The sequence below is a fragment of the Salmo salar genome, chromosome 22, assembly GCF_965601325.2.
Source record: "Salmo salar chromosome 22, fSalSal1, whole genome shotgun sequence".
NCBI lineage: Eukaryota > Metazoa > Chordata > Actinopteri > Salmoniformes > Salmonidae > Salmo > Salmo salar.
In genome coordinates, this window is record NC_138312.1 from 39338727 (window position 1) to 39355701 (window position 16975).

General features: G+C 42.0%; 1 protein-coding gene across 2 annotated transcripts in view; it reads right to left on the minus strand.

Moving 5' to 3' along the window:
- LOC106583558 (sodium- and chloride-dependent GABA transporter 2) overlaps nt 1-13457 on the minus strand; it is a 47459-nt gene extending 34002 nt beyond the window's left edge. The window contains exons 1-4 of one of the 2 annotated variants that reach the window (XM_014167877.3): nt 13122-13455; nt 12322-12518; nt 7850-7984; nt 5565-5705 (exon numbers count right to left, since the gene is read on the minus strand). In XM_014167877.3, the coding sequence (XP_014023352.1) occupies nt 5565-5705; nt 7850-7984; nt 12322-12518; nt 13122-13231 (583 nt within the window). In that variant the 5' untranslated portion in view covers nt 13232-13455. Of the gene's footprint in view, nt 1-5564; nt 5706-7849; nt 7985-12321; nt 12519-13121 lie in introns of both variants that reach the window. The other variant, XM_045705230.2, reaches the window with a different exon arrangement.
- Between the last annotated feature and the right edge of the window lie 3518 nt (nt 13458-16975).

Genomic DNA, 16975 nt, shown 5'->3' on the forward strand with positions numbered 1-16975 from the left:
CACCCGTTGCCTTGATGACAGCTTTGCACACTCCTGGCATTCTCTCAACCAGCTTCACCTGGAATGCTTTTCCAACAGTCTTGAAGGAGTTCCCACATATGCTGAGCACTTGTTGGCTGCTTTTCCTTCACTCTGCGATCCAACTCATTCCAAGTCATCTCAATTGGGTTGAGATCGGTGTGATTGTGGAGCCCAGGTCATCTGATGCAGCACTCCATCACTCTCCTTCTTGGTCAAATAGCCCTTAAAGCCTGGAGGTGTGTTGGGTCATTGATAGTTGGGGAGGCTGTGGTAGTCTTGAATTCTAAATAAATTACCGACAGTGTTACCAGCAAAGGACCCCAACACCATCACACCTCCTCCTCCATGCTTCACAGTGGGAACTACACATGCAGAGATCATCCGTTCACCTACTCTGCATCTCACATAGACACGGCGGTTGGAACAAAAAAATCTCAAATTTGGACTCATCAGACAAAAATAAAAAAATTCCACCGGTCTAATATCCATTGCTCGTGTTTCTTGGCCCAAGTCTCTTCTCAGCCATACGCTGCATTTGCTATAGGCCTATTGTTTACCTTTTTGTTGGTGACACTTTGATATCTTGATAGTATGCAGCTGTTTAAAGGGCAAATCCACAGATGAAACAAGAACAAAATGGTCGCCCCCCACTCTGTTTTGGTAAAAAGCTGAGGGATGGACCTAGAGAAATGTAACCACTCTCAGATTAATAGATAGAGCTATGGATGCAAGGACTGACCATCCATGATATAAAAAATATAGTTTTAACCATGTTATGAGGCTATACAGTATTTGTTTACATTTACAGTGTTTACAAATATTGGAGTAAAACAAGCTTATATTTTTGGTTCTCATGGAGTGTGACAGTTTAACTAAACTAAAAACAAAAAGAAAAAAGAAAAAGGACTGACCATCCATGTGATCAAAATGACAGTTTAAGTCTATACAGTGTTGTTTACAAGGAGTAAAACAAGCTTATATTTGGGGTTCTATTAGAAAGAAAATGATAATCTCATGATGGATATATAAGTTATATTCTTCAAGAATCAATGGGTATTTATCATACATTTAAAGTGTATTTTTCATATTGACAAGGTAGCTTTATTCACGTCAGCGGAATTTAGCGAAATAAGGTACAGTAGCTTTATTCACATCAGGGGAATATTGTTAAACAAGGTAGCTATAATCACACCAGGGAAATTTAGCAAAACAAGGTAGCTTTATTCACATCAGGGGAATTTAGCAAAACAAGGTACCGGTAGCTTTATTCACGTCAGGGGAATTTAGCTGATTGCGGTGCAACTCTACACGATTCAAGGTTGCTGTGTTCACATCAAGGTAACATAGCAGGAGTGAAACTTAGATGCAACTCCATATGATTCAAGGTTGCTGCGTTCACGTCAGGGGAACATAGCAGGTGAACTTAGGTGCACCTCCCTATAATTCAAGGTTGCTGCATTCACGTCAGGTGAACATAGCAGGGGTGAAACTTTGGTATAACTCCATACGATATGATATGTGGCTCTGTTCACGCCAGGGGAATGGAGCAGGAGTTAATGACTTTGGTGAAACTCCACATGACATGATTATTGCATTTCCATTTTGTTTTTCGTGTGTGGTGTACTTGCATTCAGTAGCATCTATGAATCACATGATTATGCATAGTATTGACGTGAAACAGAAGAACTAAGGATACCGATGTGAGGTTCTCTCTGGTGTTTACAGAACAACTGGTGCTGTGAGATTAGGATATCAGGATTCAAGGATGCTGTGAGATTAGGATATCAGGACATGCTTAGACAAAGCAATTGTAATAGTAGAACAAAGGATCGCAATACATAAGAAAATGAATGGCTGCAGTATTGCTGTTATAATGAGAACATGATGTATGGAATGCTAAACATAAATTTAGGAAAGTGTGTATTCTTATTTTACATTTATGTAGTTCTATCCTTGTGCTGTACTTGTCTATTAAAGGGAAACTTCAGGATTTTGGCAATGAGGCAATACTTCCCCAGAGTATATCAAATCTCTGCATCCAGAATGAAGTAAATTAGAGTTAGTTTCACGAGCCAATGCTAAATAGCGTTAGCACAATGACTGGAAGTCTATGGGTATCTGCTAGCCTTATTAACTGTTATTATCTGTGTTATTAACTGCTATTACATATGTTATTAACCCTAAAGTAAGGCTAGCTGTCGCCATTGGATCCTAATAAATACAAATAAAATAAAAGGTTACCAACCAGCCACTGACGAAACACACGCCTGCAATTCTTACATCGTAGCGTAGTAGGAGAGAGTGGTTTCATCCCTATAGCATATTCAGAGATCGATTTATAGCCATTAATCTAAAATAATTCATAGGTTTTAAACAAAAAACACTTCTTGTTTGTCATAGATGGACAAGATTAATATGAGATGAAAGGCGAGTTCCTAACGAGTTCAGGAAGCCAAGCTAGAGCTGTCTGACATTCACAGTGGTGAGGGCAGGTGTATTGATCAAGCGAGACCTTTAGAAAATATGCACATTTTCTTTAACACTAAACATACAACTATGCATTTTATAGTTATAAGTGTCACTCACACAAGAGGGAAAGTCATGACATAAGGAAGGTGAAATCTTAGTTAGTGGTTTTATAATTTTTTTATAATATACTGCTCAAAAAAATAAAGGGAACACTTAAACAACACAATGTAACTCCAAGTCAATCACACTTCTGTGAAATCAAACTGTCCACTTAGGAAGCAACACTGATTGACAATAAATGTCACATGCTGTTGTGCAAATGGAAAAGACAACAGGTGGAAATTATAGGCAATTAGCAAGACACCCCCAATAAAGGAGTGCTTCTGCAGGTGGTGACCACAGACCACTTCTCAGTTCCTATGCTTCCTGGCTGATGTTTTGGTCACTTTTGAATGCTGGCGGTGCTTTCACTCTAGTGGTAGCATGAGACAGAGTCTACAACCCACACAAGTGGCTCAGGTAGTGCAGCTCATCCAGGATGGCACATCAATGCGAGCTGTGGCAAGAAGGTTTGCTGTGTCTGTCAGCGTAGTGTCCAGAGCATGGAGGCGCTACCAGGAGACAGGCCAGTACATCAGGAGACGTGGAGGAGGCCGTAGGAGGGCAACAACCTAGCAGCAGGACCGCTACCTCCGCCTTTGTGCAAGCAGGAGCACTGCCAGAGCCCTGCAAAATGACCTCCAGCAGGCCACAAATGTGCATGTGTCTGCTCTTACGGTCAGAAACAGACTCCATGAGGGTGGTATGAGGGCCCGACGTCCACAGGTGGGGGTTGTGCTTACAGCCCAACACCGTGCAGGACGTTTGGCATTTGCCAGAGAACACCAAGATTGGCAAATTCGCCACTGGCGCCCTGTGCTCTTCACAGATGAAAGCAGGTTCACACTGAGCTCATGTGACAGACGTGACAGAGTCTGGAGACGCCGTGGAGAATGTTCTGCTGCCTGCAACATCCTCCAGCATGACCGGTTTGGCGGTGGGTCAGTCATGGTGTGGGGTGGCATTTCTTGGGGGGCCGCACTGCCCTCCATGTGCTCACCAGAGGTAGCCTGACTGCCATTAGGTACTGAGATGAGATCCTCAGACCCCTTGTGAGACCATATGCTGGTGCGGTTGGCCCTGGGTTCCTCCTAATGCAAGACAATGCTAGACCTCATGGGGCTGGAGTGTGTCAGCAGTTCCTGCAAGAGGAAGGCATTGATGCTATGGACTGGCCCACCCGTTCCCCAGACCTGAATCCAATTGAGCACATCTGGGACATCATGTCTCGCTCCATCCACCAACGCCACGTTGCACCACAGACTGTCCCGGAGTTGGCGGATGCTTTAATTCAGGTCTGGGAGGAGATCCCTCAGGAGACCATCCGCCACCTCATCAGGAGCATGCCCAGGCGTTGTAGGGAGGTCATACAGGCATGTGGAGGCCACACACACTTGTTTTAAGGACATTACATCAAAGTTGGATCAGCCTGTAGTGTGGTTTTCCACTTTAATTTTGACTGTGACTCCAAATCCAGACCTCCATGGGTTGATAAATTGGATTTCCATTGATTATTTTTGTGTGATTTTGTTGTCAGCACATTCAACTATGTAAAGAAAAAAGTATTTAATAAGATTATTTCATTCATTCAGATCTAGGATGTGTTATTTTAGTGTTCCCTTTATTTTTTGGAGCAGTGTATATTTAGAAAGCATATAAGTCATTACAAGCCTTATTCATAGTTTTGTTGAATTGGAAAAATACATAGAAAATATTTCATATTTTCATATTAATATCATATTTATACTGTTCCACAAAAGTGACTACACCTCGTCAATTTATAACTATTTTTACCAGAAAGGTGAGATTTGAACCTTTCTTGTAGTGTGCAGCATTACATTTTTATTGTCCTCATGATAAATAATTACTTTCGGGGATTACGTGGATTAGATTACATGTAGTTACATTTAAGAGGTTTTAAGGTCAATCCCTGCTACAACTAGGTTCTGAAGTTTTACCTGGTTACCATCAAGGAAAAACTCTGGGCCCAAGGGGAATAAAACTATGCCCCCACTTTTCTGGGACCTGTGGCGCCACCTCTGTTCAAAAATATAAATACCAAATGATTTACCCTCCAGAATATGTCTCCACACCAAGTTGATAACCCATAGCATTCAAAGTTAAGAGGCAAAAGTTTAATATGGCAGCGGCACCCATTTCGGCGGCCATCTTAGTTCATACCAGTATGTCAGATTAACTCAATCGCCAATTTCTCAGCCTCTCAGTATCAGAGAAACACAAAACTTTGAATGAATAACAGACAAAGGTTTATGACAAGTTTTTGTGATTGAAATTGATCAAAATAACTTAAAACATGAAAAGCATACATCACATTTAACCATAAAGGTGTGAAAAGGTTAATAGAATAAAAATGTGTTACTGCTTGACAGACATTGTCTCTTCGCAATCATTACCAATTTGGAGTTGGCACTTTTAAGTATATAAATATGTTGCCACTTTTAAGGCTCGGACACACCAATAGCTTTTGCCAGCCGATAGTACTTAGCACCTCTGAACAGAGTGCCGGATGTAAGTTACAAAGTGAGTGCAAACCGATTCTTCATGTAGAATCGTACAAAAATGTTGGCAGCCAGACATCCATCAGCAGGTTGTCCCTAAAACAAACCTCGCCGAACAAGCAGCAGACGAACAGAAGATCAACAATCGGTGTGGTGTGTGTGGTCCTTTAGTGTTAACTGTTATTTCCTATGTAATTAACTTATTTGCTGTGTATTAATGTTATTAACTATTAATACATGTTTTATTAACTGTTACATGTTATTACTTGTGTTATCACCTGTTATTACCTGTCATTGCCTGTGTAATTGGCCTATTGTATATGTCAATATGTATATAATTGTAAATGCTGTTGCCCATGTTACAAACTGTTATTACCCGTGTTATTGACTGTTATTACCCATGTTGCTGTTATTACCTGTGTTATTGACTGTTATTACCCATGTTACTGTTATTACCTGTATTCCAGGCATTTCTGCAGCTGGCCCATGGCACCTCGGCACTGAAGGAGGAGAACAAGTAGAAGAAGGCCCAGGCCTGGATGATGATGTATGACACTGCAGCATACGCAATGACCACTTGGGTGGCATAACCAATCCCTGGGGATAAACAAAACAAATGTAAATCTAAGTGCACTTAAATATGAATGTAAATGTACACAGTTTCCTGTTTGCAGGTTTTGTGTTTTCCACCTTGATGAGGTTGGCTTTGAGGGAATTTTCTTAAGGCTGTGTATATCCCCCCTCAAGCCGATACCACGACGGCCCTCAAGGAACGTCACTGGACTTTATGCAAACTAGAAACAATATATCCTGAAGTTGCATTTATTGTAGCTGGGGATTTTAACAAAGCAAATTTGAGTAAAAGGCTGCCTAAATTCAATCAACATATCGACTGTAGTACTCGCGCTGCTAAATCACAAGACCACTGTTACACCAACTTCCGGGATGCATACAAGGCCCTCTCCCGCCCTCCAATCGGCAAATCTGACCCCGACTCCATTTTGCTCCTCCTTTCCTATAGGCAGAAACTCAAACAGGAAGTACACGTGCTAAGAACTATTCAACGCTGGTCTGACCAATCGGAATCCACGCTTCAAGATTGTTTTGATCACGCGGACTGGGATATGTTCCGGGTAGCTTCCGAGAATAATATTGACAAATATACTGAAACGGTGACTGAGTTTATCAGGAAGTGTATAGGAGATGTTGTACCCACTGTGACTATTAAAACCTACCCTAACCAGAAACCGTGGATAAATGGCAGCATTTGCGCAAAACTGAAAGTGTGAACCACCACATTTAACCATGGCAAGGTGACTGGGAATATGGCAGAATAGAAACAGAGTAGTTATTCCCTTCGCAAGGCATTCAAACAGGCAAAATGTCAGTATAGAGACAAAGTGGAGTCTCAAGTCAACGGCTCAGACACAAGACGTATGTGGCAGGGTCTACAGACAATCACAGACTACAAAAGGAAAACCAGCCATGTCGCGGACACTGACGTCTTTCTTCCGGACAAGCTAAACACCTTCTTTGCCCGCTTTGACGGCCTTCTCCGTGGCCGACGTGCGGCCCAGATGGCATCCCTAGCCGCGTCCTCAAAGCATGCGCAAACCAGCTGACTGGTGTGTTTATGGACATATTCAATCTCTCCCTATCCCAGTCTGCTGTCCCCACATGCTTCAAGATGGCCAATATTGTTCCTGTACCCAAGAAAGCAAAGGTAACTGAACTAAATGACTACCGCCCCGTAGGATTCACTTCTGTCATCATCAAGTGCTTTGAGAGACTAGTCAAGGATCATATCACCGCTACCTTACCTGTCACCCTAGACCAACTTCAATTTGCTTACCGCCCCAATAGGTCCACAGACGATGCAATCGTCATCACACTGCACACTGCCCTATCCCATCTGGACAAGAGGAATACCTATGTAAGAATGCTGTTCATTGACTATAGCTCAGCATTCAACACCATAGTACCCTCCAAGCTCATTATTAAGCTCGAGGCCCTGGGTCTGAACCACGCCCTGTGCAATTGGGTCCTGGACTTGCTGACGGGCCACCCCCAGGTGCTGAAGGTAGAGAACAACACCTCCACTTCGCAGATCCTCAACACTGGGGCCCCACAAGGGTGCGTGCTCAGCCCCCTCCTGTACTCCCTGTTCACCCATGACTGCGTGGCCAAGCACGCCTCCAACTCAATCATCAAGTTTGCAGACGACACAACAGTAGTAGGGTTGACTACCAACAACAACAAGACAGCCTACAGGGAGGAATTGGGGGCTCTGTGATTCAAGGAAAATAACCTCTCACTATATTATTTTATAATAATACAATTACAGAGAAACAGATTTTGTTTAACAAGTAATACCATTTATTTTTTTAAATATAGGTTTCAAAATTATTGGAGGTGCCAATAATTTTGGAGGTGACTATATATATTGTGTGGAATATTTCCCCTTGGCGTCACCTGCTATTTACAAAACAAAATCCATCAGCACAGTACAGTACATACTGTACTATGAGGGTCCCTAAAATGAAATGTTCTTGCAGCTATAAATATCCTATCATTATTTATCTCTCTCTCTCTCTCACACACACACACACACACACACACACACACACACACACACACACACACACACACACACACACACACACACACACACACACACACACACACACACACACACACACACACACGGATTCTATATGAAATTCTATTCTTGCAGTAGTAACCTTCAAAGAGAGGGCAGAAGTGTCTCCAGCAGGTGATGCAGCCCTGCGAGGTGTACTGTCCCATGGCTGTCTCCAGGAGGAACATGGGGATCCCACAGGAGAGCAGGAACAGAACATAGGGAATCAGGAATGCACCTATGAGGATGGTTACAAAGTGTTGTTATGCCTAACTTGATCCACATGCCAAGTGGAGGATGCCCTACATGCCAACCTCATAAAATGTTAATCACATGGTCTAGACCAGCAGTTCCCAAACTGTGGGGCCTAGGGGGCGCAAGTTTTTTTTTTTAAGGAACTCAGTCTGGCTTTCAACTTACTCCTGAAAGATGTAATAGTAGAATGCACAAGGCGCAATTTCAAAATTTAGTAGTGCATCATCAGTTTTCCTATTTATAACTTTTTAGAAATCTAGATTAACTAGTCCATGTCAGCTAAGCTCTTTTAGCTAGGTTTTTTAGCCTATTGATTTTCTTGTCATGTTTGAGTCACTCAAATATCACATGAACACACATAAGACAATGCAAAATGTGAACAATTGCAGGAAATTTGCTTTAATAAACTCTGATCCCCTCTGGTGGCATTTTTTAAATGACACATAATATTGAATACTACCCTCATTAAGTACATTTCGGTTTCCAAACTATAAGTCCTACATGCTTACTACAGGTAAAAAGGTAAGAACTCTGGGATTCAGATGAAGGTGTCAGAAATAATGTGACCACTACAGAGATCAAGAGTTTTATCGGGGGGGGGGGGGGGGTCCCGAAAAGAGATTTGAACAGTTCGTTTTGAGATAAAATATGTCACCAATTACTGTTCCAAAGGGAATGTCTCTTTTGTTGTTGTTGAAAAATATGATGGCGCTGTAAAGATGGACAAATTCCCGTTGGAACACAGCCATTTTAAAACCAATCAAAACAAATTTTATGGTCACATACACGTGTTAAGCTAATGTTATTGCGGGTGTAGCGAAATGCTTCTGCTCTAGCTCCAACAGTGCAGTAATATCTAACAACTAATATCTAACAATTTCACAACATATACCCAATACACACAATAAGTAAAGCAATGGAATTAAGAATATATAAATATATGGACGAGCAATGTCAGAGCGGCATAAACTAAGATTGCAACGTGGGTCGTCTAAAGGGGACCAAGGCGCGGCGTGTAAAAGTGCTCATATTTTACTTTAATGAAAACACTAAATCAAAACAACAAAAACGACCGTCAACAGTTCCGTCAAGTTACAAGGAACAAAACAGAAAACAACTACCCACAAAACCCCATAGACAAACCCCAACTTAAATATGATCTCCAATTAGAGACAACACGAACCAGCTGCCTCTAATTGGAGATCATCCCAAAACTCAACATAGACATAGAAAAACAAGAACTAAACATAGACACAAAAAACATAGAATGCCCACCCACCTAGCTAAACAGAGAAAACACAGCTCTCCTAGGTCAGAGTGTGACAGTACCCCCCCCCTAAAGGTGTGGACTCCCGGCCGCAAACCTGAACCTACTGGGGAGGGTCCGGGTGGGCATCCATATTTGGCGGCGGCTCTGGTTCCGGGCGTATCACCCCCACCGTCCGCTGATCCCCCCGCTTCTGTATGTCCGGAGGAACCAGACCGTGGATCATCGCCGGAAGCTTGTTACCGCCAACCGCCGCTGAAGACTCTAGGCTAAAGGCCGCCGCTGAAGACTCTTGGTTGCAGACCGCCGCTGAAGGCTCCGGGCTGGGGAGCGTCGCTGGAGGCTCCGGGCTGAGGAGCGTCGCTGGAGGCTCCGGGCTGAGGAGCGTCGCTGGAGGCTCCTGACTGGAGAGCGTCTCTGTAGGTTCCGGACTGGGGACCTTCGCTGCAGGCTCCGTGCCATGGATCATCACTACTGGTTCCGCGCCATGGATCATCACTGGAGGCTTTGTGCCATGGATAATCACTGGAGGCTCCGGGCCATGGATTATCACTGGAGGCTTCGTGCCATGGATCATCCCTACAGGCTTCGGGCCATGGATCATCACTGGAGGCTTCGTGCCATGGATCATCCCTACAGGCTCCGGGCCATGGATCATCACTGGAGGCTTCGTGCCATGGATTATCACTACAGGCTCCGGGCCATGGATCATCACTGGAGGCTTCGTGCCATGGATTATCACTGGAGGCTTCGGACCATTGATCATCACTGGAGGCTTCCAATAGGATATTTTAAACATGCAGGGCTTGTGCAATGTGCCATACCTTCATTTTTTTTTGTCTACATATGAGGAGAAAGCTGAAGTCTCTACCTACCCACTGATGTAAATATATGCTGGGTCCGACGGGAATAATCTGGTGGGAAGTGAGCTGGCAACCAGAGGGTTGCTGGTATCAATTCCTTGATGCCATTGTCTGCCGTTGTGCCCTTGAGCGATGCACCCCCCACAATTTTCAGAGGGATTGGGTTAAAAGCGGAAGTTAGGTTGGACCTTGTGTGCAATAAAGTGTTCTTAATACTTGTTTCCCCTTTTACGGTTCACACCCCACACCTATTTAATGCATTCAATGTAGGTATTGGTTTCAAACATTTCCTATCAAGCCATACCAAAGGAGATCAAATGTTGATTCAATTTCACAAGCTATACAAATTTTACAAGCTCAGGTAACACTTTACCACAAGGTACCCTTAACCCTTAACCTACAATTTCCTCGCCCCCATGGAAATCGAATTAACATAATACAAAAATCTCTATCAAAATCGGTCTGTCTAGAGAAATCTGTTTCTTTTTGCATGGGCTGCGTCTCAATCCATCACATCCGCCGATATCGCCCTTCCAGCGAAAAAGTGGCAGAGCTAGAGCGGTGTTTGTCAGACCATGAAACATCCCAAAAATTGATATTTTCACAAAAACGTTTAAAGATGAGACTCTCACAAACTTGATGGTTTTCTCCGTTTTGCTCTAGGACACCCACAAGCCACAAGATTTGTCTGAAGGTCCCTGGTACCAGTTTTAAAAAATTTATGGAATTATATTTGGAGATATTGTAGTTTAGTGCCTAAAATAAGGAGATAAATACATGTAAAAAACAATTCTAATAGTTTCCTGGTCTTTCTTATATCTCTCAGTTATAAGACAGACACTTCAGAACAAACTTCCTTTAGATTTTTGGGGGGGCTATGTGTTGTTCCATGTAGTGAATCCGTTATTCAATGTGTTTCTATTGGCTAATAGCAGTAATGGCAAATTCAGTATTTATGCAGCAGTAGTTTATGTGTCAGGGGGCTAGGGTCAGTCTGTTATATCTGGAGTATTTCTCCTGTCTTATCCGGTGTCCTGTGTGAATTTAAGTATGCTCTCTCTAATTCTCTCTTTCTTTCTTTCTTTCTTTCTTTCTTTCTTTCTTTCTTTCTTTCTTTCTTTCTCTCTCTCAGAGGACCTGAGCTCTAGGACCATGCCTCAGGACTACCTGGCATGATGACTCCTTGCTGTCCCCAGTTCACCTGTCCGTGCTGCTGCTCCAGTTTCAACTGTTCTGCCTGCGGCTATGGAACCCTGACCCGTGCTACCTGTCCCAGACCTGCTGTTTTCAACTCTCTAGAGACAGCAGGAGCGGTAGAGATACTCTCAATGATCGGCTACGAAAAGCCAACTGACATTTACTCTTGAGGTGCTGACTTGTTGCACCCTCGACAACTACTGTGATTATTATTATTTGACCCCTCTGGTCATTTATGAACATTTGAACATCTTGGCCGTGTTCTGTTATAATCTCCACCCGGCACAGCCAGAAGACGACTGGCCACCCCTCATAGCCTGGTTCCTCTCTAGGTTTCTTCCTGGGTTTTGGCCTTTCTAGGGAGTTTTTCCTAGCCACCATGCTTCTACACCTGCATTACTTGCTGTTTTAGGCTGGGTTTCTGTACAGCACTTTGAGATATCAGCTGATGTAAGAAGGGCTATAATAATACATTTGATTTGATTTGATTCAATGTTTCATCCAATCATTTTTGTATATATTTTTTATACTTTAAGGGGTCTTAAAATTCCAAATCAAATAGCTAAATGATCTTTGGTATGATCATCTTAAAACAATTCCATATGTTAGATTAGAACCCCCTCCCCCGGCTTAGACAGGGCTTAGACTCTATAGGGTTAAAGGGTTTCCAAGACATTTAATCATTAGTTAATTAATATGTAGTTTATAAACAGTTATAACTCCCTTAAAAGGTACCTTAATGTAAAGTGTCACCCACTTTACACCCACTACGATCATAATGAAACCTGTGGGGAAAGACAGTACAGTACCTTACAACCATATCAAGTCAAATATTAATTAAGACAACATAAATAATAAGAATAGCAAGGTTATTCTTTCCCATGGTGTTGACATGGCAATCAAGTTCACTTAGTCCATGACCCTAGTGTAAATGCAGTAGCAGTGTACAGACAAAGTGTGCAGTTGTCTCGAGTGTGCGGTAGGGTCCCTTACCTCCTCCATTTTTGTAACACAGATATGGGAACCTCCACAAGTTCCCCAGCCCCACCAAAGTGCCTGCCACGGCCAAGAGGAACTCTAGCTTGTTGGCCCACTGGCCACGGTCTAGCAGCAACTGGCTCTTCTTCTGGCCCTTCACCAGACTGATGTCCTGGGCTGGCAGGTTATGACTGTGATCCATTGGGAAATTTCTAGTCATGGTCACCAGCACACAGCAGTCTTTGCGTTAATAAAATTATACTGAAACCTTGTTTATTTAGGTGTTTGTTAAAAATCATAAAGACAAGCACCAAATTTGATACATGTTCTCATTGCTTAATTTCCAATTAAATAGCCTATCACTCACTCTGTACGTTCTGAACCTAATCACTCACTCTGTACGTTCTGAACCTAATGAACCACAACACCCCGCCTCTTTAAAGTGATTTGGTGCCAATAGGCGTTCCGTCATCTGCAAGGAGTTGGGCATAGATAATGCTGTATCTTCAGGTTGCGCACAGAGATACCTTTGTCCCGTGGTATTCTCACAAGTGCCTGAGGAAGTTCTAATTTTGCATCTATTGTTCTCTCAGTGTGTAACAGCCTAAAACTACTCAGCTGATCCTTACTTGGCACCAGTAGTAAGCTTCACTAATTTGCCCATGTAGGATTACCAACAGTGGACATTTTTCTCACTTTCAGCCACTCGCTTACAAGTTAAAATGTATGGCTATATAGCACAATTACCTGACAATACTAAACCATTTGGATACCGTAGAGTGAAATATGCAGAACAAACAAAATAAAGCACTTACCTCTCCATTACCATTGTCTCCTCCCCCATCCTCGCAGTGGTCTGGTTCTGTGCTGGAACGGCAGACTGATCAGTATTCCCCTCAGACAGCATGCTCCTAAGCTGCTGCATACCCAGAACAATGCAGAGATGTCATGAGTAGCCTAGACCAACAATCACAAGAAACTAGTCAAACAATTCATTCTTAGTAACTACCCTCCACATCTTTCATCATAATCTTCATACATTGCCTAGAGAATAGGGTGATGGAGGAGGCTGAAAAAGTATAGCGCAAATAAACTGATAGCCAGTCAGGCATGTTGTATGAGCTTGTTATTGTGGTAAGAGCTGCGACAGAGGAAAACAACACCCAAATAACTTCCTGGGAGTACTTTTCCACTGGGAACGAGCTGCCGGGGTCATTGAGATTGGCAAAGTTGCTAACAAATAAACCAGATAAGCTGAGCTGGGCTCTGGTATGTCAGAGCTGGTCATTAGGCTTTGGTTATTTGGTAATCGGGAAATGCTGATCATGGACCACTTATTATGTTGTTATTTAAACATATTTAGTCAACAATCCCTTCTCTCCCTATTATATCTTTGTAAAACAAGAAACCTCTCTGTGTTTATTTAAGATGTACAGTATACAATAAAAAAATTAAAATAATTTTTTCAAGTAGTGGTTCTAAGTTGACAAAATTCTTTTGAAATGCCATTAATTCACAGAAAATTAAGGTGCAGGTGTAAACTTTTGACTATGTTACTGAGTTGGCCTGGTTACGTATCCACCATAGCTGCTGGAACCGGTCTGAACAGAACAACGTGAAAATAAAATATATGAGCCAGCATAGTACAGTTTGGGTTGGCCCTATAGTGTGAATCAGACATACATGTACTGTATGTTTACCAACTAGTGTCATTAACATTTAACCCACTGGTTTGGAAACAAACTGGATGTCACGGTTGTCGTAGGATGAAGCGGACCAAAGTGCAGCGTGATTATCGTTCCACATATTTTATCGAACTGTGAAACTATGCAATACATACAAAATAAACTGAATGACCAAACACAACAAACCGTGACGAAGCGTTAACCTACACTTACTCAAAATCAATCTCCCACAAACCCAGGTGGAAAAAACACCTACTTAAGTATGATCTCCAATTAGAGCCAACGATGACCAGCTGCCTCTAATTGGAGATCATCCCAAACAAAGCCCAACATAGAAATACAAAACTAGAACATCACAACATAGAAAATCTAAACTAGAAAAAAAAACGGTCACGCCCTGACCTACTCTACCATAGAAAATAACAGCTTTCTATGGTCAGGACGTGACACTGGATGGACTTCTCAGATGCTAGCCAACCCTGGGATTAACACTGCAGAGAACTATTAAAGCTAAACATTACATATCATACATAATGTAGTTCAAAGGTGCACTCTAAAAACAAAAAAGGTTCCTGGAGTATCCTTTCGGGTTCTTCAAATTGAAACTGTGGAGGAACCCCATAAGGTCTTAGAATAACCCTTTTTAAGAACTAATTTGAATGGTTCCTTTTGGGGTTCATTTTTGAACTACCCCCTCCCCTAATATTTGTATTATTAATAATATGCATAAAAATAACAACAATAACATAATATTATAGTTGTCAGTGTTTATTATGATTTAAGAGGCAAAGCACAATTAAAAAATCCAAATATGCCGTAAACTCCCAGCAGAGCCCCAAGAATAATGGTGTTGATGTTCTCCGTATCCATAGCCAGAATGATTTTGCAGTACATGGTGATCGAACAGGTTTCCTGTTATATTCATCAGAGGTGTAGGGAGAGTGAAGTCTGTGAATCCCCCAAAAATTATTATACAGCTGATTAACAAAACATGCACACAACAGTATTCATACAGCTGAAGTCGGAAGTTTATATACAGTTAGGTTGGAGTCATTAAAACTCATTTTTCAAACAATCCACAAATGTCCTTTTAACAAACTATAGTTTTGGCAAGTCGGTTAGGACATCTACTGTGTGCATGACACAAGTAATTTTTCCAACAATTGTTTACAGACAGATTATTTCACTTATAATTCACTGTATCACAATTCCAGTGGGTCAGAAGTTTACATACACTAAGTTGACTGTGCCTTTAAACAGCTTGGAAAATTCCAGAAAATTATGTCATGGCTTTAGAAGCTTCTGATAGGCTAATTGACATCATTTGAGTCAATTGGAGGTGTACCTGTGGATGTATTTCAAGGCCTACCTTCAAACTCAGTGCCTCTTTGCTTGACATCATTGGGAAAATCAAAAGAAATCAGCTAAGACCTCAGAAAAAGAATTGTAGACCTCCATAGGTCTGGTTCATCCTTGGGAGAAATGTCCAAATGCCTGAAGGTACCACGTTCATCTGTACAAACAATAGTACGCAAGTACAAACACCATGGGACCACGCAGCCGTCATACCGTTCAGAAAGAAGACGCGTTGTCTCCTAGAGATGAACGTACTTTGGTGCAAAAAGTGCAAATCAATCCCAGAACAACAGCAAAGGACCTTGTGAAGATGCTGGAGGAAACAGGTACAAAAGTATACATATATCCACAGTAAAACAAGTCCTATATCAACATAACCTGAAAGGCCGCTCAGCAAGGAAGAAGCTACTGCTCCAAAACCGCCATTAAAAAGCCAGACTACAGTTTGCAACTGCAAATGGGGACAAATATCATACTTTGAGAAATGTCCTCTGGTCTGATTAAACAAAAATAGAACTGTTTGGCCTTAATGACCATCATTTAGTTTGGAGGAAAAAGGGGATGCTTGCAAGCCGAAGAACACCATCCCAACCGTGAAGCACAGGGGTGGCAGCATCATGTTGTGCGGGTGCTTTGCTGCAGGAGGGACTGGTGCACTTCCCAAAATAGATGGCATCATGAGGTAGGAAAATTATGTGGATATATTGAAGCAACATCTCAAGACATCAGTCAGGAAGTTAAAGCTTGGTTCCAAATGGGCAATGACCCCAAGCATACTTCCAAAGTTGTGGTAAAATGGCTTAAAGACAACCAAGTCAAGCTATTGGAGTGGCCATCACAAAGCCCTGACCTCAATCCTATAGATTGAGGTCAACTGAAAAAGTGTGTGCGAGCAAGGAGGCCTACAAACCTGACTCAGTTACACCAGCTCTATCAGGAGGAATGGGCCAAAATTCACCCAACTTATTGTGGGAAGCTTGTGGAAGGCTACCCGAAATGTTTGACCCAAATTAAACAATTTAAAGGCAATGCTACCAAATACATATTCTTAAAATAAAGTGGTGATCCTAATTGACCTAAAACAGAGATTTTTTACTAGGATTAAATGTCAGGAATTGTGAAAAACTGAGTCTAAATGTAGTTGGCGAAGGTGTATGTAAACTTCCGACTTCAACTGTACCTTGGTTTTTGTGGTAAATGTGAATGAAAAAAAAATGTTTTCATACACATGCCTTGTCCATAATGTAGAGGCCTATGGGATATTCATTGAAGAGGTAAGGGAGGAGGATGGTAAATGTGTTCTGCATAACATACCAATTGACATACCTTTGTATGCCTCCTCATCTGTACACCTACAGACCTACACACAAAAGTGAGCAGATCAGTCATCTGTACCCAATACAGCTAGACTTCAAAATATTCTTATAGCCTACATACTCTTAGCTCTTTGTTGATTGATATCCATAGAATTGTGATGTCCATTTTCTGTTTTAGAATGATTTGCACAAATATGCAAAGATAGATGGTATCATCATAAAACAATATCCATTTATATAATACAAGGGACAAACCTTACCTTAAATTGAGGAGATCTTAACATTTTCCAATTAAGTGCCTGCACCTGCTGT